The 27,839-nt window shown below is 38.7% G+C and overlaps 2 protein-coding genes across 2 annotated transcripts; both read right to left on the reverse strand.

Moving 5' to 3' along the window:
* Positions 1–641: 641 nt before the first annotated feature.
* Positions 642–1,994, reverse strand: LOC128999555 (uncharacterized). Its single transcript, XM_054426125.1, has one exon. The coding sequence runs from the start codon at positions 1,992–1,994 to the stop codon at positions 642–644; it is 1,353 nt and encodes a 450-aa protein (XP_054282100.1).
* Positions 1,995–5,796: 3,802 nt separating this feature from the next.
* Positions 5,797–26,418, reverse strand: LOC128999666 (uncharacterized). Its single transcript, XM_054426285.1, has 3 exons — positions 26,410–26,418; positions 17,982–18,098; positions 5,797–8,072 (listed from the first exon to the last, which is right to left on the reverse strand). Exons 2-3 carry the CDS (start codon positions 18,096–18,098, stop codon positions 6,636–6,638), a joined length of 1,554 nt encoding a protein of 517 aa, XP_054282260.1. The 5' UTR covers positions 26,410–26,418; the 3' UTR covers positions 5,797–6,635.
* Between the last annotated feature and the right edge of the window lie 1,421 nt (positions 26,419–27,839).

Here is a 27,839-nt window from a genome sequence, read left to right on the forward strand (position 1 = left end):
TCCAAGCGGGGTAGAGTAACACGTTTCAAAGGAGCTACACGTGTTTTTGCGAGAATCTGACGAGTGATGATTTCTCCAGTTGAAAACTCACAGCGGAAGTATAAGACTGCTGAGTATCCTACTTCGGAGGCATCTGAAAATCCATGGAGTTTTAAGGAACATGTGGTAGTGAAATGGAACGAGCGAGGGATCTTAATACTTGAAAGGAGAGAGGTTTCATCAACGAAAATGTGCCATTTTTCGGCGAGTTCATTTGGAAGAGTGTCATCCCATTGGATACCCTGTGACCAGAGTATTTGCATGAGGGTTTTTGCCCACATGGTCACGGATAACAAAAATCCGGTAGGGTCGAAAATGCGTGCTATAATGCTCAGCACTGATCGTTTTGTAGGAGGACCATCAGGGAGACTTAAGTTGTAAGTGAAACAATCTGAAATGGGTGACCAATGTAGTCCAAGAATGGCAAAATGAGGGTGATTAGTGGCTTCCAAAAAGACTGGTGCTTCTAGATGATCTTGAGGCAAATCTTGGAGTATTTCTGGGCAATTGGATGTCCATTTTCTTAGCTCAAAACCACCACGTGCAAGAAGTTCAATCAGCTGATCTCGTAGTTCTTTCGCTTCGTTGAGAGTATGAGCTCCTCAGATGACGTCATCCACATACGTATTATCCCGTAGAACTTTGGCTGCTGCTGGGAACGACCCTCCTTCGTCGTCAGCAAGTTGATGTAACGTTCTGATGGCATGGAAAGGTGAACTGCTTAGACCGTATGTAACTGTCGTTAATTTGTATGTGGAGATTTCTTGAGTCTTTGGATCACGCCATAGAATTAACTGATACTTCTGGTCGTCAGGATGAACTTGAATGCAACGATACATTTTCCTTATATCGCAACTGAACACATAATTATGTGAACGAAAATTCAGCAAAATGTCACAAATGTCAATCTGAAGTTTGCGACCGGTTAAAAGAATATCATTTAGTGAGACACCGGTACTGGTTTTGCAACTACCATCAAAAACTGTACGAAGTTTGGTTGTACTACTGGTTTCCTTCTGTACACCGTGATGAGGCAGATAGTAGTGTGGTTGCGAAAGATCGGAAGGGGATGCTTTGACCATGTGTCCGAGATGTTCATATTCAGTCATAAACTGTGTATACAATTCCTTGAAATTAGAGTTGGATTCAAACTTTCGTTCAATTGAGTGAAGTCTATGTTCAGCAGCAGATTTTGAAGTGCCCAGAGGTTGATGTTGGTCCTTGAAAGGGAGTTGAACCACATATGTTCCATCTGGAGAGCGGGAGTGAGTTAATTTGAAGTGATCTTCAGCGAGGCGATCATCTTCAGAGATAAGATTGCACTGCGGTACCTCTTCTTGTTGCCAAAAGCGAAGTAGAGTATTATGTAACTCGTCTGTAGTGGATAGTAGAGATGAATGGCATGAGGTGGGAGAAGAGTTAGACAAAGTTGGTGCATTGCCCATTAACACAAATCCCAATCGTGTTCCAATAACGAATGGAAGGTTTGAGCCCAATGGGTAGGATTGATGAGTAAGAAGTTCTGGAAACAAAGCACCTCCTATGAGAATGTCAATATTCTGAGGAATATGAAAGGTCGGATCTGCGAGGACAAAAGGTTTTACCAGTTTGTAAACCTCAAAAGAGAGTTGAGTACGAGGCAAAGGAGCGGAAATTCTATCTAGAATATGGAAAGGTTGATTTGAAGCAATTACTTCACTGCCTAGTGTGGATAGTTCTAGGAGTGCATGTCCCTTTGTCGAGGATTGCGATGCAGAGATTCCCACGATTGTGTGAGTAGAGCGGTGACGAGAGACGTTTAATAGCTGTGCTGCCCTCTCTGTCATGAAGTTGAGTTGACTTCCACTGTCGAGCAGACATCGAAAGACATGAGAGATTCCATTAGTAGCAGTAATTTTAATGAGAGCGGTGCCTAGCAGAACCGTAGTTGCAGGCTGAGAAATCGAGAGCGACATTTCTGGTTGAGCAGAAGCGACTACAGAAGGTGTAGCAGTTGAAGGTTTTGAGGGTTTGGCTATAGGAGGAGGCTGCACCGACTTTACAACATTTTCGAAATGTAACAAGGTGTGGTGTTTTTGTTTACATTTAAGACATGTGCCTGTTGAGCGACAATCTTTGAGTGTGTGATTGCCAAGACATGAAATACATTTATTTTGCTCCTTTACAAGTTTGTAACGCTCGTTTGGAGATTTCTTAGCAAAAACCTTACACATGTAGATTTTGTGATCGGTTTGTTGACAGGCAAAGCATGATGGAAATGTCTTTACAGAAGTGGAGTGATCATCTGAGCTTACAAGTGCAGTATAGCGGGTGCTTGGTTTAGAGTAATTTTTACTAGATGTGAGAGCAGGCTTTGAATTAGCCTTGTGACAAAAAGTTGAAGAGTGTAGGTTGGCATCTTCACTGTTTGAGCATTCTTCATTGAGAAATTTAATGATTTCGTCCACAGATGGTAACGAATGAGTTTCACATGATTTGAATGAGCGGTAATGTTCAAGTTTTTGCCGTAAATTTCTATCAAGTCTACGGAGCAAATGAGCTGACAGCAAAGGATTGTCATTTGTAGTGATGTCACTTTCTAAAGCAATAAGTGATTGTGTATGTTCCAGGAAATGATTTAGAAATTCACGTATTGATTTTGTATTTTCAGATGTGGCAATGGGAAGATCCAATATGGCATTTAAATGTAAAGAAGTTAAGCGTCTGTGATTGTGGTATCGATCGCGCAACAAATTGTATGCGATTTCGTAGTTAGATGCACTGATGTTTAAGTTTTTAATTAAATTTAGAGGTTCTTCAGTTAGACAGCTTAGTAGGTATTGCAATTTTGATACTGGAGACAGAGATGTGTTGAGGTGTACAGCGCTATCAAAAAGATTGATGAAATTAATCCACTCGGCTGAGTTTCCCGAGAAGGTTTTCAAGGATGTCCTGTATGGTGCACTGTAGAGGTCGTGTTTTGATTACAATTTGTTTCTTGTTATTTCAGTCATTTAAAACTCGTTTAACCAAATAATATGATCTAATCAATCATAAACAATAACTCGTACCCTAGTTATATAACCAAACAGTAAAGCTCAAATCAAGAAATAATACCCTAAAATAATAGAACGAAATTTTTTTCAACACTAGCACCCAGTGTCACCTTACATGATCTAGACACAAAAAACTAGCTTCAAAATTTACAATGGGATGAGAAGTCTACTTGGGTTGGTTATTCTTTGGTTTTACTCTGGCATAAGGAATATTTTGGGGTATCATTCCTACAAATCACTGAGAAAGGTCATTCCTCATATTTGTGGATGCTATCACTAGTTTTTGTGTGTTGACACTGTTGTCAGTGATTTAATCCAGAGAATGATAACGTTACTTTTCTGCCACATTATGCTAAATAGTAATATATGAAAATAGTAAATAGTAGTAAATGAATTAGAACGGATGGTGTTTTTAGCCACTGGGGACCTCAAAACAAATAAGTAAATCGGTCCCAGGTCCCGGTCTTACCATGAGATCTACGGTAACAGCTTATTCCCTAGATGGGAAATTCGCTAAAATAAGTTATGCTTCATCATATTCCAAATCAAAAACTGCTTACTGATTTCTCACTTCCTGGTAAAAGAAATTGCATTCGATTATTAATGTAAAATTAATAATTTAGTAACAAAATGCCAATTTTACCGAGATATGCTTGGATGTACAGGCAGGATGCAAGAGAAGGCCTTGATACTTGGAATTATCCCACTGGAAGCGTATCAACGTGGTCGTCAATGGATTATATTTATTGTTATTCTTCAAGGAATTGTTTTACATTACGTATATATTGTCTTCTCTACCAGATAATTCTTAATTTTTTCTTGATGCCAATTGATCTTCATTTTTTTAAATTTGAGGTAAACCATTGTGCATGTGTGAAACCTTCCAGGTTTCTATTACATTTACAACACACAACAACCGAACAAAGGTACATCGGCATAAAGGCAAGGTCAGAAGGATGATGAAATTATTGTCCTTTTAACACCAAACAAAACTGTACAACCTCTATTGCTGTAAAAACTACGTTTCAAGAGTTATTGCAACATTTTTTTATTTTACCCATAAACACAATACTTTCTCCCACCACTTGCCTATAACAAGGGTCACTCCCATGGCAAGCTAAAGGGAGAGAGTATGTATCAAATTACTGATTCCGGTTATTACTCAAATATTCCAAAAACAGTACTTATTTTTATTCCAAATTTAAATAACATTAGATTTAACGAGTGCTTAGGTTTGCTGCTGCGGGGAAGGTAAATAGTTATTTTTTTGTTTTTTAAGCTATACACACAATAGCTATAGTGAAAATTTAGCATTTCCACGTTTTAAGAGAAAGAATTTAAAATAAACGGTAAAATAACTGGTATAAACTATCTGACACATACTTTACTTTCTCCCATTTAGCTTGTCAATAACCCTTATCATGGGTAAGCGGTGTGAACCAGTTTTGAACATTTCAAACCCCTATGCCGATCAACTTGTTTGCAAACTTATACCAGTTTATCCCGCCCTACATCTTAAAGCCAAAACTCATCCAAATCAGACAAAAATTGTTCAAGTTATATTTGAAATGATATCTATATAAATAAAATAAATATACAAAAATGTTCACAGGAGTATATAGTATATACAAGTTATATTTGAATACATTACTTGATTTTCAATAATGTATCAAGTATATCAAACAATATATCAAAATTAGCCCCTAATCAATGTATAATTTTCATAATGTACATGTGAACAGAGTAATAAAATAACACAGAGTAGTAAAATGGGATTCCAGCAAAATTCTATACAAAGGACCGGATTGGAGGAAACTGAACATGGCAGAGTCGCTATTTATGGCTATTGAAGACGAGCCTCTATCACGACCATGGGTGGATATTAGTACTGTTTATTTACAAGTAATTAATGAAGAACTAGAACAGCTGAGAGACAAGGCCAAGTATGTCAAAGGCTTATCTACAATAACCAGTACGTCCACCAACCTCCCTGCCCTCCCTCTCTCACCAGGAACAGCTGATCCGGCAGTCGTGGTTATGCGCCCAGCTCGTGTACACGAGAGAAAAGTTTTTACTTGAAGCGGGACAATATGTTTGGTCCCGCGAAACGTTGGAGTAAATCCAAGGACGATTTTTTATGTGTGTGTATGTGTGTCTTCGTTGTGTTACATTCTGACGAGTCCTGTATTAACAAATTAAGGTGAGTGAAGCCCACACCACAAGCTGATCAATACAAACTAGGGGGTAAAATTACGGCAAAGAACTTTTGAGATGCACAACATCAGTTCAATAAATTAAAGGTGGAATTAAAGGTATAACGGTTGTGAATTTAAGCAGAACATACCAAATTATAAAACCTGGAGTGTACGGGCCGGAATTTCACCCCCCTCATGAGGTCAGCTCAAAATTTATGGCCCGAATTTTTACCCCGGCCAGATATAGAAATTAGTGAGAATAATTTTCTTCTTGCAATTTCAATTAATTAGTAAACATTTTTTCATTAAGTAGCCTATCTTAATTTATTTGTTGACTACTTGCAGCTTAAATACTATAGGAGCAAATAAAAAAAATAATTACAAACCATCATTTTATTGAATGAAAAAGGTATTACAGTACTGTATTTCAACACAACTTTACCCTACCTACAGCTTAAAATTATGGAAGTTAAAGCCAAACTTTAGGACTGGATCTTCCACTGGTAAGGTCTTTTTTTTTAAAAAAAGATAACAAAATATACCATACTTTAGTTTAATAGCTAACTAACCCCTTAGCAGCAAGGATGTGGGGGAGGAATTTTATATGGTAGACAGACATATGAACGATTTATGCAATTTTAGAAAGCTATAATTAAATAGCCTAAATTAAGGAATATGTGGAACATCCAACTTAATAGTTAGAAGGCTATTGAAGTATTTCATCACACGATACATAAAGACAAATCCTATACTCTTATACGAGCTATGTCCCTACAGCCCAGATCTGGCTCCACCTGACTTTTCCTTATTTCCGTGAGAAAAAAGGCAGCTGAAAGATCAGCAGTTTGACTCCATCGAGGCGGTTCAAGCGGCGACGAGAGCGGCTTTCAACAGCATTCCGGAAATTGACTTCCATTGGTCTTTTGAGTATTAGGAAAGTGTAATGATACCTGAAATAATTTGTTATTTTTCCAACCAGTCCCAATACTTAATGAATTTGACCCTGTAGATTATTTTTTATTTGTTATGAAAAGTGTTGTTATTATTAATTTGAACTCTATAACATGACAATAGAAAAACACAAACAAAAACACAAAGTAAAAATTAAAATTAATTGTTTTCATTATGTTTGATAAAAGCATGGGTTAAAAGAGCGTGTGTTGAATTCAATTTAGCAATTATTTTTAAAATTTCCATAAAATAACTTTCTCAATTACTGGCATTTTGTAATCTCACCATCTTCAGAAACCTTAGTTATATGAACATTACAAGTTGTTTATACAAGTTCTACATGAAATACAATAAATAATTAAATGATACAATTACAACTTACATTTATAAACACCAACATACTGTCACTATAACATTACCAAAAGTAAGTGACTCTGATTGTGTCCTCTTCTTCCCAGATTGGGTCATTACTTGTTATAACCTTTGTGAAGGCGCGATTTACATGTGTAGACCCAGGCAAAACTACACCAGTTTTAAAAGAGGAGAATTGATTCAACATCCAAACTTGGGTTGAAGAACTTCCAAGAAAATTAAGCATAACTTGGCTTGAAATTATTTGTACAAGTCCCTTCCCAACAACACGAAAATGATTGACGTCAGAGCCTGTAGTATCTTCCAAAATAGCTCCAGACGGACAGAAAACAGAGCACAAAACAGTTTTATCATCTTGAGGCATCATTTGTCTGGAGTTTGGTCTCTGCCTAGTGAGTTGTTTAAAAGCTTTTGGCATTTTAAACATAAAACGTGAATCATTTATGATATGAATAGTCCCTCTACTAGGTAATATATGTATTATATGTCCAGATCTGTAGTTGTAAACTCTGACATTAGAAACCTCTTCTGGATTTTTAATATCACAGTCTGAAAGAGCCAAAAAATGGTCAGTTATTGCACTGTAGTCGAAGGAATCTTGTTTGCAATCCATTAAAAACCCCCAAAAAACAGGAAAAATTTGCTTGAAGGGTAAGAAACATAGTTGATGTACATTATAAACTTGACATGTCACTGAGACTATTCCAGGAGGATCGGGTGACATTGTATTGGGAAGGAGTACTAGGATATCTTCACATGTTTTGGATCCAGTTTTACATCCCACAATACTCAACCCCCCTTCTGGCAAGCTTGATGTAGAACAACATTCCTTTCTTAGTTCCACTCCATTTTTCAAATCCCATACATAGAAAGAGTAATTTTCTTTACAAAACCAAAAATAACTAATACACTTTCCTCCAGGAGTAATTATTAGATCAATGTTTTCCATTAAACCTAAATCATTGAATAGGTATGTATTGCTGGTCACAAGTTTACATGAATAATCTAAATTAAATTCTACCTGCCATTTATAATTGATAGTGCCTTGGGCTACATCTACCTCAACAATTTTAACAAAACCTCCTCTAGATGAATAACCCTTTAAAACAAAGATTCCATTATTTAAGGCCCTGGGTGTATAATAACATATTTGACCAAACAGTAGTAAATCCTTTTTAGTAGGAGGGTTGGTTTTCAAGTCCCACAGTTCTATTGAGTCAAGATAAAACGCCATTATCAAGTTATTAGTGACAAACAGCTCTGGGTAATTTTTATCTTTGTCCATTTTGTGTTCCACAGTTTTACAGTTGCCAATTCCCCAGTTCTTCCACAGATGTTGTTCCCGCAGGTAAGCTGCTCGCCACTGACTGAGAGGAGCTAGAGAGCAGTGTTGTTCAGGGAGAGAGAACTGCGGCTCTACGACACAAGGCGTAGTCCTCAGATGCTCTTCTAACTCGGAATCACACAGTCCCTTCCATACCTACGGATAATTGTAGTTAAATATTTGTGTAGACAAGGTATAAGCAATGCTAGTTAGCCCGAGTCAGGAACTTGTACCGATTTGACAAATGACAATTCTTTATTGTACATAACATCTGTTAAAGTTATTACAAACGTAATACACAGACAGGTACATTGTCAAGGTTTCTAATAAATAAGTAATTCTAAATATATTAAAAACTTAAGATTTCCAAGGAAAGAAAATGTTATTTGAATCCAGTAAAATGTCTAATAATCCAATAGAGGTAACATAGGATAGCAGAGTTGAAATAGTTTTACCATAGATCAAACATACTCCCTTAGTAGATTTCTCATCCTTATGGAAGCCTAGTTTCTGTACAGTGCGCTGTAGAGGTCGTGTTTTGATAACAATTATTTTGTTTCTTGTTATTTCAGTAATTTAAAACCTTGTTTAACCAAATAATATGATCTAGGCTAACCATAAGCAAAAACTCACACCCTAGTTATATAACCAAACAGTAAAGCTCAATACAAGAAATAATACCCTAAAATAATAGAAACAAAATTTGGTCGACACTAGCACCCAGTGTCACCTTACATGAACTAGACACGAAAAACGAGCTTCAAAATTTACAATGGGATGAGAAGTCTACTTGTGTAGGCTAGTCTATGGTTTTACTCTAGCACAAGGAATATTTTGGGGTATCATTCCTACAAATCACTGAGAAAGGTCATTCCTCATATTTGTGGATGCTATCACTAGTTTTTGTGTGTTGACACTGTTGTCAGTGATTTAATCCAGAGAATGACAACGTTACTTTTCTGCCACATTATGCTAAATAGTAATATATGAAAATAGTAAATAGAAGTATATGAATTTGAGCGGATGGGGTTTTTAGCCACTGGGGACCTCAAAACGAAAAAGCAAATAGGTCCCAGGTCCAGGTCTTACCATGAGACCTACGGTAATAGCTTATTCCCTAGATGGGAAATTCGCTAAAATAAGTTATGCTTCATCATATTCCAAATCAAAAACTGCTTACTGATTTCTCACTTCCTGGTAAAAGAAATTGCATTCGATTATTCATCCAAAATTTATAATATTCATTTATTTATTCATAATTTTACCGAGATATGCTGGATGTACAGGCAGGATGCAAGAGAAGGCCTTGATACTTGGAATTATCCCACTGGAAGTGTATCTACGCCGTGGTCGTCAATGGATTATATTTATTGTTATTCTTCAAGGAATTCTTTTACATTTCGTATATATTTTCTTCTCTACCAGATACATTCTTAATTTTTTCTTGATGCCGAATTGATCTTCATTTTTTTAAATTTGAGGTAAACCATTGTTTTTTTTTATGAACATGTGGGAACCTTCCAGGTTTCTATTACATTTACAACACACAACAACCAAACAAAGGTACATCGGCATAAAGGCAAGATCAGAAGGATGATGAAATTATTGTCCTTTTAACACCAAACAAAACTGTACAACCCCTATTGCTGTAAAAACTATGGAACAAGAGTTATTGCAACATTTTTTTATTTTACCCATAAACACAATACTTTCTCCCACCACTTGCCTATAACAAGGGTCACTCCCATGGCAAGCTAAAGGGAGAGAGTATGTATCAAATTATTCAAATTACTGATTCTGTTTATTACTCAAATATTTCAAAAACAGTACTTATTTTTATTCCACATTTAAATAACATTAGATTTAACGAGTGCTTAGGTTTGCTGCTGCGGGGAAGGTAAATAGTTATTTTTTTTGTTTTTTAAGCTATACACACAATAGCTATAGTGAAAATTTAGCATTTCCACGTTTTAAGAGAAAGAATTTAAAATAAACGGTAAAATAACTGGTATAAACTATCTGACACATACTTTACTTTCTCCCATTTAGCTTGTCAATAACCCTTATCATGGGTAAGCGGTGTGAACCAGTTTTGAACATTTCAAACCCCTATGCCGATCAACTTGTTTGCAAACTTATACCAGTTTATCCCGCCCTACATCTTAAAGCCAAAACTCATCCAAATCAGACAAAAATTGTTCAAGTTAGGGATGGACGGGTCCCGAAATTTCGGGAATTTTTCGGGAAAAAAATATTCCCGATTATCGGGACGGGATTACATTTTATTCGGGAATTTTTCGGGACGGGATTTGGTCCGATCGCCGGCGATTTTGCCGCTTCGCGAGTGCCGATGACGCCGCTATTGCGAGCGATAGGTCCGCGAACGCAGGAGACGAAGTCGTTTCGACGATTGCTCCGTGACCGCGAAGTCATACCGACGATCGCGCCGTGACCGCGGAGTCATACCGACGATCGCGCCGTGACCGTGAGTCATACCGACGATCGCGCCGTGACCGCGGAGTCATACCGACGATCACGCCGTGACCGCGGAGTCATACCGACGATCGCACCGTGACCGCGGAGTCTTACCGACGATCGCGCCGTGACCGCGGAGTCATACCGACGATCGCGCCGTGACCGCGGGGTCATACCGACGATCGCGCCGTGACCGCGGAGACATACCGACGATCGCGCCGTGACCGCGGAGTCATACCGACGATCACGCCATGACCGCGGAGTCATACCGACGATCACGCCGTGACCGCGGAGTCATACCGACGATCGCGCTGTGACCGCGGAGTCATACCGACGATCGCGCCGTGACCGCGGAGTCATACCGACGATCGCGCCGTGACCGCGGAGTCATACCGACGATCGCGCCGTGACCGCGGAGTCATACCGACGATCGCGCCGTGACCGTGGAGACATACCGACGATCGCGCCGTGACCGTGAGTCATACCGACGATCGCGCCGTGACCGTGAGTCATACCGACGATCGCGCCGTGACCGTGAGTCATACCGACGATCGCGCCGTGACCGTGAGTCATACCGACGATCGCACCGTGACCGCGAGTCCTTTCAACCGCGAGTCACAAGTTTCTACAGGTACCTGAAAAATTGTTACCCATTTTTTGGTTTTTATAGATCAGTGCCACAAACGGTAAGGATTGATTTTGTATGCCTTTTTTGGTAACTGCAATACTCAAGACTTTCTTTTTATACACAGAAAAAAATCCCGTCCCGTCCCGTCCCGAAAATCGGGAAGGAAATAAAAATCCCGTCCCGTCCCGTCCCGAACTAAAAATTCAATCCCGTCCATCCCTAGTTCAAGTTATATTTGAAATGATATCTATATAAATAAAATAAATATACAAAAAAGTTCACATAAGTATATACAGTAGAACCTCTTTAATCCGAACCCCCGTAATCCGAACGTCCACTAATCCGAACCCCTCATTGCTGTATTCTATACACAGTACAGCAGTTCTTTATTGTATACTGTATTTAATGTACAGTACTGTTTATTCACCATGTTTACTACTGTATTAACACTTTGACTGCTAACGCCGACTAAAGTCGGCGTCGCTAGCACTTCAATGTGGCTCGCGCCGACAAAAGTCGGCACCAGACCAACAGAAATATATTGAGTCAGTGTGAGCTTAGCTTCAGACGGAGACGTTATAATCGTTGCCAGACTGCCAGCTTAGAATGCGAGCTTTACTTTGGTGTAGGTTGGTACTAATATTTCCCGTAAAATCCTGTCTGGCAATGCTTTTGTCCCGGTTTCGGGGATTTTTTCTCTTCAACCCACATTACAAAGACACTGGATACGGATCCGTGCAGTGCTGCTACCTTTGGGTGTTTCAGTGAACTACATCCACTCTCGGGGTAACGCAGCACAGTCACCACTGCTCTTTTGTGATTCGTCAGGCTGAAATATTTGAATGCCAATTGCGTTCGCTGATTCGGTTGCGTGGCGGGACTTCGCCCGCCACTGGGGAGCGCCTGTACGTTGTTTTCAGCAGTCAACGTGTTAAATAAACACTGTATTTTAATTTATAAAACTTTTTTTAACTTTTTCCAAAATAATTTAGATCAATTTTAGCCATGTTTTAGCTATTGTTATGTAAAAACAACAATATGTTCTGTAATCCGAACTATTCACTAGTCCGAACTACCCCTGGTCCCAATTAGTTCGGATTAAAGAGGTTCTACTGTAGTATATACAATTTATATTTGAATACATTACTTGATTTTCAATAATGTATCAAGTATATCAAACAATATATCAAAATTAGCCCCTAATCAATGTTTAATTTTCATAATGTACATGTGAACAGAGTAGTAAAATGGGATTCCAGCAAAATTCTATACAAAGGACCGGATTGGAGGAAACTGCACATGGCAGAGTCGCTATTTATGGCTATTGAAGACGAGCCTCTATCACGACACAGAAAACATACTACTATAACCCAGAACGCCAACCGCATGGTAAAAAGCATTAGGTGTTTTGAGAGAGCTTTGACTGTCAATCTGTAGGCAGCGCCACCAGCGTTGCTATGCTGAGTGCATGGCAACGCTGGTGGCGCTGCCTACGGATTGACAGGCAAAGCTCTCTCAAAACACTTATTGCTTTTTACCATGCGGTTGGCATTCTGGGTTATAGTAGTATGTTTTCTGTGATCACGACCATGGGTGGATATTAGTACTGTTTATTTGCAAGTAATTAAAGAAGAACTAGAACAGCTGAGAGACAATGCCAAGGATGTCAAAGGCTTATCTACAATAACCAGTACGTCCACCAAACTCCCTGCCCTCCCTCTCTCACCAGGAACAGCTGATCCGGCAGTCGTGGTTAGGCGCCCAGCTCGTGTACACGAGAGAAAAAAGTTTTTAATTTAAGCGGGACGTTATTTTTGGTCCCGCGAAACGTCGGAGTAAATCCAAGGACGATTTTTTATAACCTACACTTTACCTTCCTAATCTAACCTAACTTCAAAACACTCAATACAGTCACGAATCCGCATAAGCCCGACTTGCCTTCCACACATGCCTAAATAAAATCATTCTGAAATAAGGATTTTTTGAGAGGATAGCAGGCTTACCTGAATGGGAAAGAGTCCAAACAGGCACAGGAAACATAAAACAAAACTTTACACTATATACACAAAACATTAGAATATTTCACTGTCACTGACAGCATTTTCAGCTAAGGAAGAGAGAGTTTTCTAGATGTCCAAAATGGTGGCCAGTGTTAAGTCAGTGTTGCCAATAGTATGAATTCAAAAAACACAGTTTCAGTTTATCTTATATGCACTATATATATGAATAAATATGTAAGCCTGCTAGTTGGGTTGGATGTTGAAGTGGAGTGGGTTAGATGAAAGGTATTATCTTAGGTTTAGGTTTAGGGGTTTTCTAGACTTAGTAAACCATTGGTAAGACAATTCCCATCTTCTCAGTTGTGACTGGTTACATTGAGGAGGCAGTGATTTGACTATTTTGGTTGTATAGCAGTCATTGAAACTAGGGTTGTTGTGGCTCTGGGCATGTTGTACAACTGGTTTGTCTTTGTATCCACTATCCAGTAGATACATCTTGTCTATGGCCATTCATCCTGGTTCTGAGGCTATTGGTGGATAGGCCTACATACTGTGCCTCACGTTTGTTACATTGTAGTTGGTAGATAATGTTCTTCGTTTCACAAGTGTTGAAGCCTCAGATGTTGTAGTTTTCTTTGGTTGTGGAACTGGAAAATGTTTGGCTGGGTTGATTTATTTCACATATTTTACATCTCTTGTTATCACAGGGATATGAACCGTTAGGGCGTGCGTTGTTTGGGTTGTTGTTGGCCGGGTCAGGAACTTTCGGGTGGACTAGTATTTTTCGGAGATTGGGTGGTTGTCTAAAAACAATGTTTGGTGGATCTTTCAAAAAAATGATGGTGTGGTTGGAGGCCTTGAGGATTTTGAAGCCCTCTTTTAAAATGCTATTCAATGAATGTAGTCCTTGGTGGTATTCTATGACAAGAGCAATGTTTTTGCTATTTCGTTTTTCATTATTTGGTTGTGGATGGTCTTGCGCTAAGCGGATTTGGTTCTCCACCAGCTTTCTAGAGTAACCCCTTTTTACGAATGCGTCAGATATTTTGTTATTGAACTTGTTTAATTCATCATCGTTGCTGCAGATCCTTTTGCCAGTTTGGACTCTTTCCCATTCAGGTAAGCCTGCTATCCTCTCAAAAAATCCTAAAAAATCTAGGCCCTTGTGCTCTATGCTACACCCTTAACCTCATTCTTAAATAAGTTATTCAGTGCCGTGTTGTTTCTTATATGTTTGTAGCACATGTCATTTAAATGATTTGATTGACTTATTTTTATTCTCTTCTCTTCAATTTGGTATTTTCATTTTCATTTCAGGTTCAGTATAGTTGCACAGTAACAGTTAGTCCGTTCCGTAATTCCGTAATGTGGCAAACAGTAGCAGATTAGAATAGAAGGTAGATAAAGGAAATCAAAACGACAAATTATCTTAAGTTACCTTAATTAATATTCGTGGCCTCGGAGACATTTTTGCACTGTTATTTCCTGGTAAAAAGTGAGTCTTCTACGTTAATTACTTACAATTAACGTAATATATCAAGTATCTAGAGAGAACATTTCATAGGCTTATAAATAGGTTAGGTCAAAAAAACAAAGTACCGGTAAATAAAACTTAAAACAGCCGTAACTCCGTTAATATTTGAGAGCGCAGAAAAATTTTTGCACCATTATTTTCAGCTAAAAATCTAGTTTCTAGTGATATTTAAATCTATATAGGTTCCCATGGTCACGTTCGTCGCAATAAATACCCAACTCTTCTCTATTGTTTAAATCAATTAAAACATAAAACATCTGTTCATAAAAACAAAGACTAACAAATTATTATATTTGATGTTGATTAATATTGAAATTTGTATTATATAAAAAATTAACTCAATTTCCAACAATTGGATGGCAGAGTTGAAATAGTTTTACCAGGGACGTATTTAAGTATCTGCCGCCTCTAGGCAACAAAGTTTGCCGTCGCCCCTCCCGCTCCCACTTTTCAACACACTCCCCGACCTCACTAATATCACCCCAATGGCCAATACATGCCCTGTCAGCTGGTTTTGTGGGTAAATAATTGGTAATATTGCATGCTGCATCAACAAATTTAATAACTTTTCACCACACTATGATGTTTTTAGCTGTTTTACATGCGTTAATTGGTGGCTGAAAGTTACGTTTTGCTGGCCATGCCAGCTGTCATCGTCATTTGGGGACCGAGCAGGTTCTTACATCCCTAGGGCCGCAAAATCAGCTGATCGCTTACTTTTTAAAACATGAATGCATATTAAATACACAATCAGTATCCATAGCATTGCAATAGAATAGTTTTATTGTCACCGCTGCCTAGCAACTATTTATTTTAACTTTTGCTGATTCCTCAAATTATTTCTTCACATAACCTTAAAGTTCTAGTTGTGTTGACTATCAGTGTGCATCATTATTGTGGTGAATAGTGCTATTAAGGTATAGTGTGGTGGAAAATAGCGTTCGTACCACGGACCGAAATGGTTTTGCAGCTCTCGATCGTTTTAAGTTGACTTCGTCTCGAACCTAAAAACTATCTCGAGCCGGCGAAACCTCATTTTTGGCCCTAGGTACGAAATATACTATTTCGACCCCTTTTAACGGACTTTTTTGTGCAGTTTTTTTGCAAAACATTCTGACTTGGATAGGCCTACACGGAATGCAACTTTTTTATCTAATCAGTATTTTTACAATCCCATTTTGCGGCTAGAAACGGCACACAAAATCGTCTGTATACAATGGTTCTTATAACGCTTTTCATTGAACACTATTAGTCAGATCCACTTGAGAGACGTGCTATTGGCTTTGATTTGAAATGAAAGAAATATGTTTTCTCATACTATTTATTTCTTCCAAAAGCACATGAATCGCAAAGAAAAGTTACGTACTAATACTGAAAGAATAATATACAATTTTAAATTAGTTAAGTTTGGTACAGTGGTAAGTATTTAGTTCACACTTTCCTTCTTGATTTTAACCTAGCAAAAGAATCTTTCAGCTATAGTGCTGCCGCTGCGTAGTGGTGTATGAAGTAAACAGAAGGGAGTATTTTCTACGTTTGTCACTACATAGCGGCCGGCACGGCGACCCGCTCCCGCGGCGAGCGTGTCCGCCAGACCAATAGGGCAGCACGGACAACTCTACACAGCTGTGTAATAAACTATTGACGTTTGTTTGACTTGGATGCGTTCTGAAATAGTTGTATACTTAATCAAAATATTTGAAATGGCTATTTTGCAGTTCCCAAAATTATTTGCTAATTTTTTTTTAGATTAAAACTTCGTTTTTTTATTTTTTTACCCTCAAAATTTTGCCGCCCCTAAAATTTGCCGCCGTAGGCGGGCGCCTAGTCCGCCTATTCGGAAATATGTCCCTGAGTTTTACCATAGATAAAACATACTCCCTTAGTAGATTACTCATCCTAATGGATGCCAATTTAATTGCTTGTCTTGTATGGTGCACTGTAGGAGTAGCGTTTTTATTACAATTTGTTACTTTCAGTAATTTAAAACCTAGTTTAACCAAATAATATGATCTTATCATAAACAATAACTCATACCCTACTTAAATAACTAAACAGTAAAGCTCAAATCAAGAAATAATACCCTAAACTAATAGAAACTAAATTTTTTCGACACTAGCGTCCAGTGTTACCTTACATGACCTAGACACGAAACACTAGTTTCAAAATTTACAATGGAATCGGATGAGAAGTCTACTTGTGTTGGTTAGTCTATGGTTTTACTACTGCTAGGCAAAAACAGTGGTTGTCTGACTGCCGATCGGCAAAAAAATGCGTTCCCGTTGAAGCATATTATTCATGTACCGTAAGCTTAATTACCAAGCAGAAAATGTTATGTGATCCTCAAATATATTTTCTGTATGAATTGCTTTTTGGATTTTTAGAACCTTTGTTTTTGAGGTTGAAAAAAATCATAAAGTCAATATATTTATGTAGTTTGACAAAATAATAATTACCTACAATTAAAAAGTAGACAGCAAATCACATCTGTGGTTTCAATAGCTTAAAAATGAGATATTTTGCAACTTTTTATCTTAATAAACAATGCCGTAATATGCTTCAACCATTAACATTGCCGTTATGGGCAAAAAATCCAAGATGACCGGTGGTCCTGCGACTCTTAAGGTCAAAATCCATTTTCATATAGGTTTGCGTTAAAATGACAAAATAATGGCTAAACATACCTCGTCAGACAATCCTTAACATGTAGCGTCGAATGTGCTACATTTTATGTATAATGAGATTCGTAATTGAGTTTTTTATTAAAAATTTGTGTGCTGTCCTAGCTAGCCATTTCATTAAAAAATCATTTACTATCTAGCTTGATTGATCGATGATTGATCGATTTGGCGCATGCGCAGAACGGTTTGCTCCTTGAAACATCAAACATCGTGCTGAATGGGATCCATTCGTCGAGCAACTGCTCAAATGTTTCAAGGCGTTGCGAGACGCCTCGCAACATTTGCTTGATCAGTGTGCAGCGTCCCACTGAAATACACGGGGAGCTCGTACCCAGCGAAACATTTTGCCTCGCAACACTTGCCTCAAGTGGAATGCTGCATCAGTGTGCGGCCAGCCTAACTAAACAGCACTCCTAGCGGTGGGCGCCGGAAGCTTCCTTTGACAGTCTATATTTCATTGTATTTGTCTATGGTTTAACAGAGTACTTAAAGTCTAGTACAGCTTAAATAAGCTATACTATTAAAGCTCTTGGACTTAAGCTATGACATTTAAATATACCAATAACTACCAAAACCCCCATTTAATTTCTAGAATTATCATTTTAGCTTCTCATTAAATTAATTCACTAAACTTTAAATCAGTAAACCATCAGAATAACAGTTAATTATTGGGGTACAACTAGTGTTTAACTTGTTTTTGGTTTATACATTTAGCTTAAAATCTCCTAATAAACTGAGGATAATTACCTCATTGGTGCCGAATACTTCTCGCCAGTGGCGAGATACTGCACAACATGAAGATATATCACGAGGTGAGAGGTACTTGGCAACTTCTATAGCAATATCTAGCAGAACGTTCTCCATCTGTAAACATTGAGTAAAGTATAATTTATAAAACAAGATACAGTAAACCAAAACAATGGGACAGCTAAAAAAATCATTTTGCTAACAAGCACAACTTGAAGTGGTTAGTGTGAAAAATGATAGTTCTTGTGTGTACCATTTTATTTTTGGGTACACAAGAATAGCTCATTGTCAATAAGTGTAAAGGACAACTAGGCCTACAGGTTCTTAGGTGTAAAATTTAGAAAAAAATAAATTGACGATCAAGTAAAGTTTGTAATGTTTTAGATAGCTGTCTCAATGTGTTTAGTATGGGACCTTTGTGAAATTTAGGTACAATAATAATATAGGCTATTGTACATGTAATTATTAACTTGTGTAATGTAATGTAAGCCTACTCGTAATGTCCTACAACTTAAAGAAAAAGGAGTTTCAGGAAGGTGTGGAACAATTGCCTTAGTGATCTTTGCCAATTTTCAGTGCATAAGTAAATAAAACATACAGGGTGATTACCGAGAATCGCATATTTTTCAAATAACGAGTACTCAGGTAATTCAGAGCAAAAATAAATTTATGAGTGGAAAAACCGTGTACACAATATGCAATTTCAGAATAAAAATTACTTACAATTTAGCACTTAAAAAAGACATATCTAAGGTGGTCGCCTTCTTCTTGGATACAGTGTTGAAGACGTTCCTTAAAACTTGTTACGGATGTTGCTAACATATCTCTAAGAATGGTGTTGATTTCCTGGTGAATAGCTAAGTTCCTGTATTGTTTTTGGTGTGTTTATGTTAACTCTAGATTTCAAAAATCCCCATAGAAAGAAATCTGGAATTCTAAGACCTGGGAAGCGAGAAGGCCAAAATACATCACCAAAACGTGAGATAACTCTTGTAGAGAATGTTCGCTGAAGGAATTCCATTCTAATGCGAGCCGTATGGACTGTTGGAACCACAAAAATTTACACGTTGCCTCTTATCAGCAGCTTTACTCAATCGATGACATATTGTTAGCTTGAAAAGAGAAAATTAATGATATTTTACCAAAATCTTTCTCACAGTGGATGGGCGAAGTCCGAGAGTAGATGCCCGCTTCCAAATTGAGGGGCTAGGACTCTGAACTGTTGCAAGGCGCACTCTTCCAACTGTCTCAGGGGTACTGTCCAGGAGGTTTCTTCTTAAGGAAAGATCCAGTTTTGTTAACATTATGTATCCAGCGCAATATCGTGTTACGATCAGGGACAGCACCATGCAGTGCAATGTCAAAATGTGCACGAAAGTCTCGATGCGTCTGAGTGACTGATTCACCATTTGCGTAATGTCGTCGCATGAGAAACGTACGATGCTCAAGGTTCCACACATTCTCGGCAATAATTGAAACTGCACACTTCCCCTTCCACAGCACAACAACTTCCGGCCGTCACCGAACGATATTCCTTGTGTACTACGAAAGTAAAATGCAACATTTTTGAGTCCTGGATGGATCACTCTTAAGCAATCGGGTGGCAAGGTGGGAGGCCACATTGACTAGCCCTCCCATACCAGCTAGGGAGGAACTGGCTCCTGGTGGAGGCCTTCATTACACGGTGTAAAAGACCCTAAATCGAATTAGGGTTGAGGTACCAAAATGCAAGACAAAAATGCAGAAATGGGGTCTCTTACTGTTAGATATAATGTAATATATATAGTATTGTGATCATTGGTGATCTTGTGATCCAGTAGTTAAATGTCTTCATACAAATAAATCAGCTGTGATCATACAATGCCTCCCCCCCCTCGCCTAGATCACATGACCCGTTTCCGTTCTTCCCTCTCTCTCAGCATCCACCCGTCTATTGCATAACATCGTTGTCACAGTTTAGCAAAATGTAATCCGTTCATTTATTTACAATCCGACTACTTCCCTAGTTTAGATGGTGTATCTGTTAAGGTACAACAGATACACTACACTTACCAGACGAAGAAAACATCTTGTGTGCGTGTAGTGCTGTTCAGGATCCTGGCAATCTGCTGATCTGTTCACGCCTAGACCAGTCTTGCACATTAGATGATCTTTTACAAGCGAATGACAAAGCCATATCGGTAGCTAATTTTTGGAAAAGCGAAGTCTGATTTGCGGACATGGAGAGTAAGTTTAGGGAGGCTTGACAAAAATACCAACATAAAAATCAACCGTAATAAATCCCCTCCAATACACAGGCTAAACCAATAAAACATTATTTTAACAATTTAAGAGAACATAATTTCAGTCATCATAACAACCCCACATCATGTTGGTATCCAAACACCTCAAATAAAATCCAACAAACACAAAAACTTTTCTGATTTTCTCTTGATTCTGAGCAGAAGAAAGCTATGAAATTTACAAACATAAATACAGTGATTGAATTCCCTGTATTAAAAAAGAAGAGTACTCTGCAATTTTCAAATTAAAATACAACATTGAAACTTAATAATTTTCAAATTAATATACAACAATTTGAATCTAACAAAACTGGAAACACAGCGACGAACCGGCAAGACTACATAGATCAAAGCACCCACCTGACCATAATCCAGGAAAGTCCAAACTACTGTAGTCTACCCTCAACTGTCAGTTTTTGGTCCTCAGTTTCTTCATACCAAACTCGTTGTCTGGTCGACCAGCACTAAATATTTTGTGTTTCCGTGAGTTATGTGTATTGTTACCCATTTATCATAAAATTTTTGACGAACTCCACTATGAGGTATATCCAATGAAGACTACTTGACATTCTTCTGACCTGATGATGTGCTCAGTTCAAAGCATGAAACAGCTGTAGTCTTAACAAACTACGAAGGATCGTTTTGCAGGTAACAACGTAATTTACACCACTATAGTTAATTCTCTGGAATGATCCAGAGGCCATTCCATCATAATGTTCCCTCAGGCTTTTCAGACCTTAAAAGTATGTCGTAGGCAACATTCCAGAGGTCCGGGCTGTGTATGAAATCCAAAGCCGCACCAGAAGTGTCACTCATTGTGGCCTTCCGCAGTGTCACAAATGAGGAGGGGGAACTCGAAGTGTCGATGTTTATTTATTTATTTTTATTTTGCTTCCAACGGTCCAAACAAACCAATTTACAATTATGTTTACAATAAATATTCAATGTTACTAATATCTAAGGGACAAGCCAAACATGCAATGGGACGTATTTATATTACTTAACAGAAAAATCTTGACAAGAACAACAAACTAAAACCTGGTCAAATTTAGACTAACAATGATACATTTTTTAATAAATAACAAAGAATAAAATTGATGTGCGCATGAGGCATGCTGGGACGTGGAAGATGTTCTACAGAACATCCAGCCTATCACACTACCTTGCGGAATTAAGTAGATGACTTAGATGAATTAGACTGACTTTGACTCCCGACTACGACAAAATAGTCGGCCGACAAAAAGTCTCTTGTGTGCAGTAGGCCTAACAAACTTTCTTTAACTTAGGCTATACCGTACCAGTTTAAATAGAAATAAGTTAGTAGCCTAGCCTACTATAAAATCAGCCGGTTCAGGGGTCCGGAACCGCAGGGGGCTCACGCTTGCGTGGGTTCGTGGCCTGGGCGACCACGCGGACCCTAGCTCTCCCAGAGGGGAGGTAACTGCCCGGTGTCAGACCCGGCACTTCAGGTAGACCACAGTTATGGACGACTGGTAAGCGCCAGCCCCTTAGGGGGAGCCTCCAGTGACATTCCCTCCATTCAGGGTGGGGGGGGTGTTTAGCTCTCAGTGATGCCGTTAATTCCGCCTCTCCTCATCTACCTGTAACTGTGGTTGTGACTGAGTCCTACCTGCTGTGTTCGACTGACATTTTGTGAGGCATATCCTCGACTTTGGAAGTAGCCTCGTCCTGGGAGGTGAAATACCTAGCCCCCAGAGGGGAGGTAAATGCTCCGTGTTGGTATCGGCATTTTCAAGTTGGCCACAGACATGGTCGACTGGGCATCGGGTCCCAGTGACATTCCTTTATCCAGGATGGAGGGGTGTTTAGCTCTAGGAGAGATGGAAGTACATCATAATCTCTAACCTACCTGTGTCTGTGGTTCTTTGGGCTTCGGCCTGCTTGTTGTGTGCGACCAGCATTCAGTGGGCAAATCCTCGACTTTGGAAGTAACCTTTCCTGGAGGTGAAAACGGGCAAGTACCCGCAGCTCACGGGGACACTCAAGGGCAACGTAACTTTCCGCAGTGTGAGGGCAACGGTTTGTAGGTACTTATGCAAACCTATCCCTGTCTCTGAGCACGGACGGTATGGTTATCTTGAGTGTGGGGGGTTCTTCCCGGAACCTCAATTGAGTCAAGGGTGTCGCCACCTCTGGTGGATAGGTTCATCCGGGTGGGTCCCACTTCTATACCTGCCTCCTTTTGGGAAACCCTGATGGCCTGGCAGTGATGTTGGGTCTGACGGGCAAACGAAGTAGATCGGGTGCTGGGTCCGAGCCCGCCAGGGGTATCTGGGGATCTATCGCTCTGGATATCTCTGGTTCCCAGCAATGGGTCAGGCCTCGATCGGGCAGCGGTGTAAATGGGAGGTTGGGGTTCCCCCCGTCAGCGTGCTGATGGTCCCCTTCCTCCTGGCTATTGATGGCGGGTTCTGCCTGTCAGGGATGAGATAGGTCCCGAGTGTTGCTTGCACTAAATGCGTCGGGGCGCTCTACTATGGACCTCTAGGTTCCGACCTAGTGGAACCCAGGTGGAGTGACGCTTAAACAAGCAGCCGGAATCCCTGGTTAGGATTGAGGGGCAACCCTCTTTCCGAAGGGTCTGCTTCGGCAGCCGGCGAGTCTGATGACCTTAAGTCATCCGCCCATGATGTGCTAAAGGTTGATGCGTAAGCTTCGGCCTACATCATGGGGCCCGGGTATGTCCTGAAGGATAGGTACCGGGTAAGCAGTCAGGGGGCTTCGGCTCTCATGACAACAAATCTAAATCTAAATCTAAATCTAAATCTAATCTAGTAGCCTAGCCTAATCCAATGGCTGATCTTCACTTGAATGTTTCATCACAGTTAGATTTTAAACAAGAGACATGTGAAACATTTTAGGAAAATTGAATTTAGATAGGCTATTTTACCTTGAATTGCAACCTGGTTGAGGTACCTGTAGGTCATTCTAATCATTAGCCTTTATAGTGCATCTGGATCTTTGAAAAGTAAAAGGGTTAGTTATTGCATTAGATGTTATGCCTATACCTTGTTTGAACCATATTAAAATGTGCAATTTGTGCATGTATCCTCTTGTCATAGTTACAATATTTTCAGGGCAGACAATATTATACAGAATAACTTAGTCAATATTTAGACACTTAATTCCTTTCAAAATCACCATATTGTTTTCATTTTTTTCTCTTTGTAGTGTGGGCCCCAACACCCTTTTACTGGTGAGGACCAGTGACAGTCCCAGGATTTCATTCCAGGGGTATGACCACCGGGGGTCTGGGGGGTAACTTATTTAATATCCCCCAGATAGGTTAAAGAGGGGTCCGGAAAAAATGTAATGCCTAAAAACATATTTTTAAAAGCCCTGATTTTCCCCTATAAAAAAGTAGCAACCCTGTGTAGACTACCCCACAACCCCTTGGGTTTGCATGACAGGTGGAGCCTATGGCCTTGATAGCCAGCACTAACTTAGTGGTTAGTTACTGGTACTAATGAGTCCATGCCATGTCATGGTTGTAATTGTAGGCATGCTTACACATGGTGAGTTTACAGGATAAGTTACAGCCATCGATATTGTAGCAAACACATCAGTCACCAATAGAAATACCCCCGCCGCAGCAAACCTGCAGACTAAGCGAATTTCCATTTGACTGATTGGATTTACACTGAAATGTCTACTTAAAAATATAACATTTATTCCGGATTTAAATAGAATTAGTTTAACACGTACTTAGGTTTGCTGCATCAGGGAGGGTAAAATTGTTTTTTTTTTTTTGTAAAATGTTAATAGTTAGTAAGAAATAAAAACATTTTCCAAATGTGATCAAAATATGTTCATAAACAAGCAAACTACAACAGTTTACTTATTCTCCATAAGAATAACATGGGAATTTTAAATTTACAATTTTTTGGAATTTTCTCTGTAACCGTTAGGCGCATAATAACGCTTCAATATACTAAATTATTTGTTTTTTTAAGCTCTACAATATGGTTTGAAAATAAATTGCAAAATTTTAAGTTTTTTGGGTCAAAAATGGGAAAAACCTATTTTTACCCCATAAAACCCCCCGTAAACACCCGTTCACATGGTCCGATCATGCTGGGTCGCGAACTCGTTCGAATAAACGTAGGTTTACACGTTTGTACCAAATTTCATCAAAATCGGATCATTTTTGCTTGAGTTATCGTGCTGACGGACATATATATATATTATATATATATATATAAATACATATTATATATATATATAAATATATATATATATATATGAATTTGAACGGATGGTGTTTTTGGCCTCTAGGGACCTCAAAACGAAAAAAAAAATCGGTCCCGCGTCCAGGTCTTACCATGAGTACTACGGTAATAGCTTATTCCCTATATGGGAAATTCGCTAATATTCCCTATATGGGAAATTCGCTAAAACACACATCATCATATTCTTTATTTCATTAACCCTCCGAGTGTTATGTGTCGTAAAAGCGACTCATAACACATCCGCTGTAGTGTTATGTGTCGCTTTTGCGACTCACAAACACTGTTTACGGCGACGGCTCTGGGACTGACTGAATCGGATTGAACTGGATCGAGTTATCGTTTTTTTCAGCAGATTCAGAGCTTTCCCTGATGTCTGTTTCTATACGCTTTTAATTTTAATTCCGAAAATATTGTAGCAGACAGCTGACGTGCATATTTGTAAACAGCTTGGTTAACCTCGCACCGATGACTGATGTGTTTTATTACGTTTATCATTGTTTTAGTGTTAAAAATCAAAAGTAGGCCTAGTGATATACGTGGTGCATTATTAGAAGATTTAAGTGATTTTGAAAGGCTGGTTGATGATCCTGAAGAAGTACGGTACTTAAGTTAGGTAGGCCTAGTGATATTGATGTAAATTATCAGCCAGATTCCTAGCTATGGTTAGGCTATGCATTCTTAGCTAAACACTATGTACCGAAATCTGTTTTTTGCCCATAACTTATTTATTTGCAAACCTACTTCCTTATATTATTATATTTTTGGAATCCTCATAAAATTCTGAACAAAGAGGCTATTTTAAAATATTTGTAGACTTATAAATTATAACAATTTATTGAGCGCAAACATACATTTTTTTCATTTAGGCTATTTTATAATTTTTGAGAAATGTTAACCCCACAAAAATTGTTGAACATTTTTTTTGTAATGTTTTATATGTTACATTGAAGCCTATAATTTTCCAAACAAAATCTATATATATAAAATCCAATGTATGTTTGTATATTTGTATGTTTGTCCTTTATGGACTCCAAAACCGCTCGACAGATTGTAATGAAACTTTCAGGCATTATTAAGCATTATTCAAGGATGGTTTGTGTGAAGTTTAGTGCAGATCCGTCAATAGGGCTCCGCCCCAGTGGCTCTGGAGTTTCCCATGTTAACCTTATGAGTACTCATATATAAATGAAATTAAAGAATCTTAACAGCTGGTGCAACTAAACAATTTGATTCTGTGATGTTCAATCGCATTAAAAAGTTAATAGGTTTACCAACAGGGTGCGGCACTATATTTATTTTTAATTTATGAGAACAGTTAATTTGCAACCAAAAGGTGAGTGAGCGTAGCGAACGAACTTCAACCTGGAGGCGAGTTAGCGTAGCGAACGAGCTAACCTGAAGGCAAGTGAGCGCAGCGAACGAGCTCCAACCCAAAGGTGAGTGAGCGTAGCGAACGAACTTCAACCAGGACGTGATTGAGCCATGCGAACGAGCTCATCTTGAACATGAACGAGCATGTGACATAAAACCACAATAGGACAGGACGACGTCTGTCGGGCCAGCATATATAAACTAGTAGGCCTATAGGCCTACTTTACATTGTTTTTAAGTTTCTAAGATACATTTTAATAAAACCCAGCGATTGGGCAATAAATGGGCGAACATTAAGACCAAAACCAGAGACACTTGGAGGGTTAAATAAAGAATGTTTATTGAAGCATCAGTTACCGGTGCTGAATTTCTAGAAAAAATTGGCTTTTAAGTGCGAGTTTGCTCCGTACGTGGAATGTGGGTTGGACCTATTGATCTTATAGTTAGGCCTACAGTTCAAGAAGCAATTTTGATAAATAAGATTGAGAGAAAATCAATAGCAGGTAAAGTTTGGATTCTTATTACCTTGCCTGGCCTAATTAGCTCCAGCTACAAACCTAGCCTAATCAACAATACAAAACTTACTGTAGGCTATTTCTTTTCCATATCAAGATCACACAAGAAACAAGGTTCTAGTTTGGACATGTCCTCCTGGGTCCTGACTTCTTATATCTTCTTACTTACTTAATTTAATCCTTCCTTCCTGTTTAGTGTTTTTACTATAAAATGGAACCATGAACAAGAACAAATTAATAACAATACCAAATACTAAATACCAATACCACGATTACTATTTAGAAAATAAATACACTATACCATAGAGAATATTTGTCTAATGGCTATACTCAAAAAGGCAGATTACTTTTGAATTTGAACTTTGGATCAGTGTTGCCACCCTGGGACTGGGACCATCGATCTCTATCTGCACTGTCACTGTCTATCTGGGACCTGTGAAAATTCCCCATCTGACTAAGAAAAAATCCCCATTTTATCCCTAGCTAAAACTAAAATCCTCCAATAATTAAATCAGATTAAATTATTCTCTAAATTAATTATGTTACAGGGTGTCTCAGGTTTGGGCGAACCCACGATGTTATTATAGTTAATTTCTTATTAATTTTGTTAACACTTCTGTGTATAATGTCTACATTGAACCAGAAATAAATTTTGCTGTAAAAAAAATCGTTTTTGCGGTGGGGCACATGGAAGATTTCTCAGGTGCCGTTTAACGTCACTAACTGCTGCGTCTGAAGAAACAGACAATTTCATAATTTTTCTATTATTAAATTTACCTAACCAAACGTGCTGATAATGGAAAAATCGAATGAAGGTTTACTAATCTAAAAAATAGTTTTGTTCGTAAAATAAAATTTTAAATGCCTAAAATTCAATTTTATGATTTTTTAATTATGTATAAAATTAAACTGTCATAACCTAACCAAACCAACCAAACTTGCTGATATGAAAAAAATTGTTGACAAAAAGTTAGAGCTACCGGCGGGATTCGAACCCGCGGTACATTCGGATTATCAGCCCGCCACGCTATCCACTTTACCACCGAGGCCGATGGCTCAAACACCGTATCGTTGCGGTATTGGTGTTCCCTCAAAGTTACGTCAGCAGTTAGTGACGTCAAACGGCACCTGAAAATTCTTCCTTGTGCCGTTTCGTCGTTCTTGAATCTCCAAGTTTTGCAAATTCATTTTCTGAAAAAGGTTAGTAAAAGTCAGTAGTCGGGGGGCAAACTGTATTCTGTGGGATTTTTTGTGAAGGGAATGTGTGACTATGTGGAATATCTTTATTATATGTCACATAATGGTACCGGGTGTTTACCCTCAAATTGCGGGGTTTGGTTTTTATGACGTCGTAAATCCAAGATGGCCGCCATGTGTGACAGCTATTCATTAAATTAATAATAACTCTTTTTAGAGTAAAATAATCGAATTTTAATTTAC

This window comes from Macrosteles quadrilineatus, unplaced genomic scaffold (genome assembly GCF_028750875.1).
Source record: "Macrosteles quadrilineatus isolate MER2022 unplaced genomic scaffold, UCM_ALF_1.0 Scaffold_8__2_contigs__length_117827958, whole genome shotgun sequence".
In the NCBI taxonomy this organism is placed as follows: Eukaryota; Metazoa; Arthropoda; class Insecta; order Hemiptera; family Cicadellidae; genus Macrosteles; species Macrosteles quadrilineatus.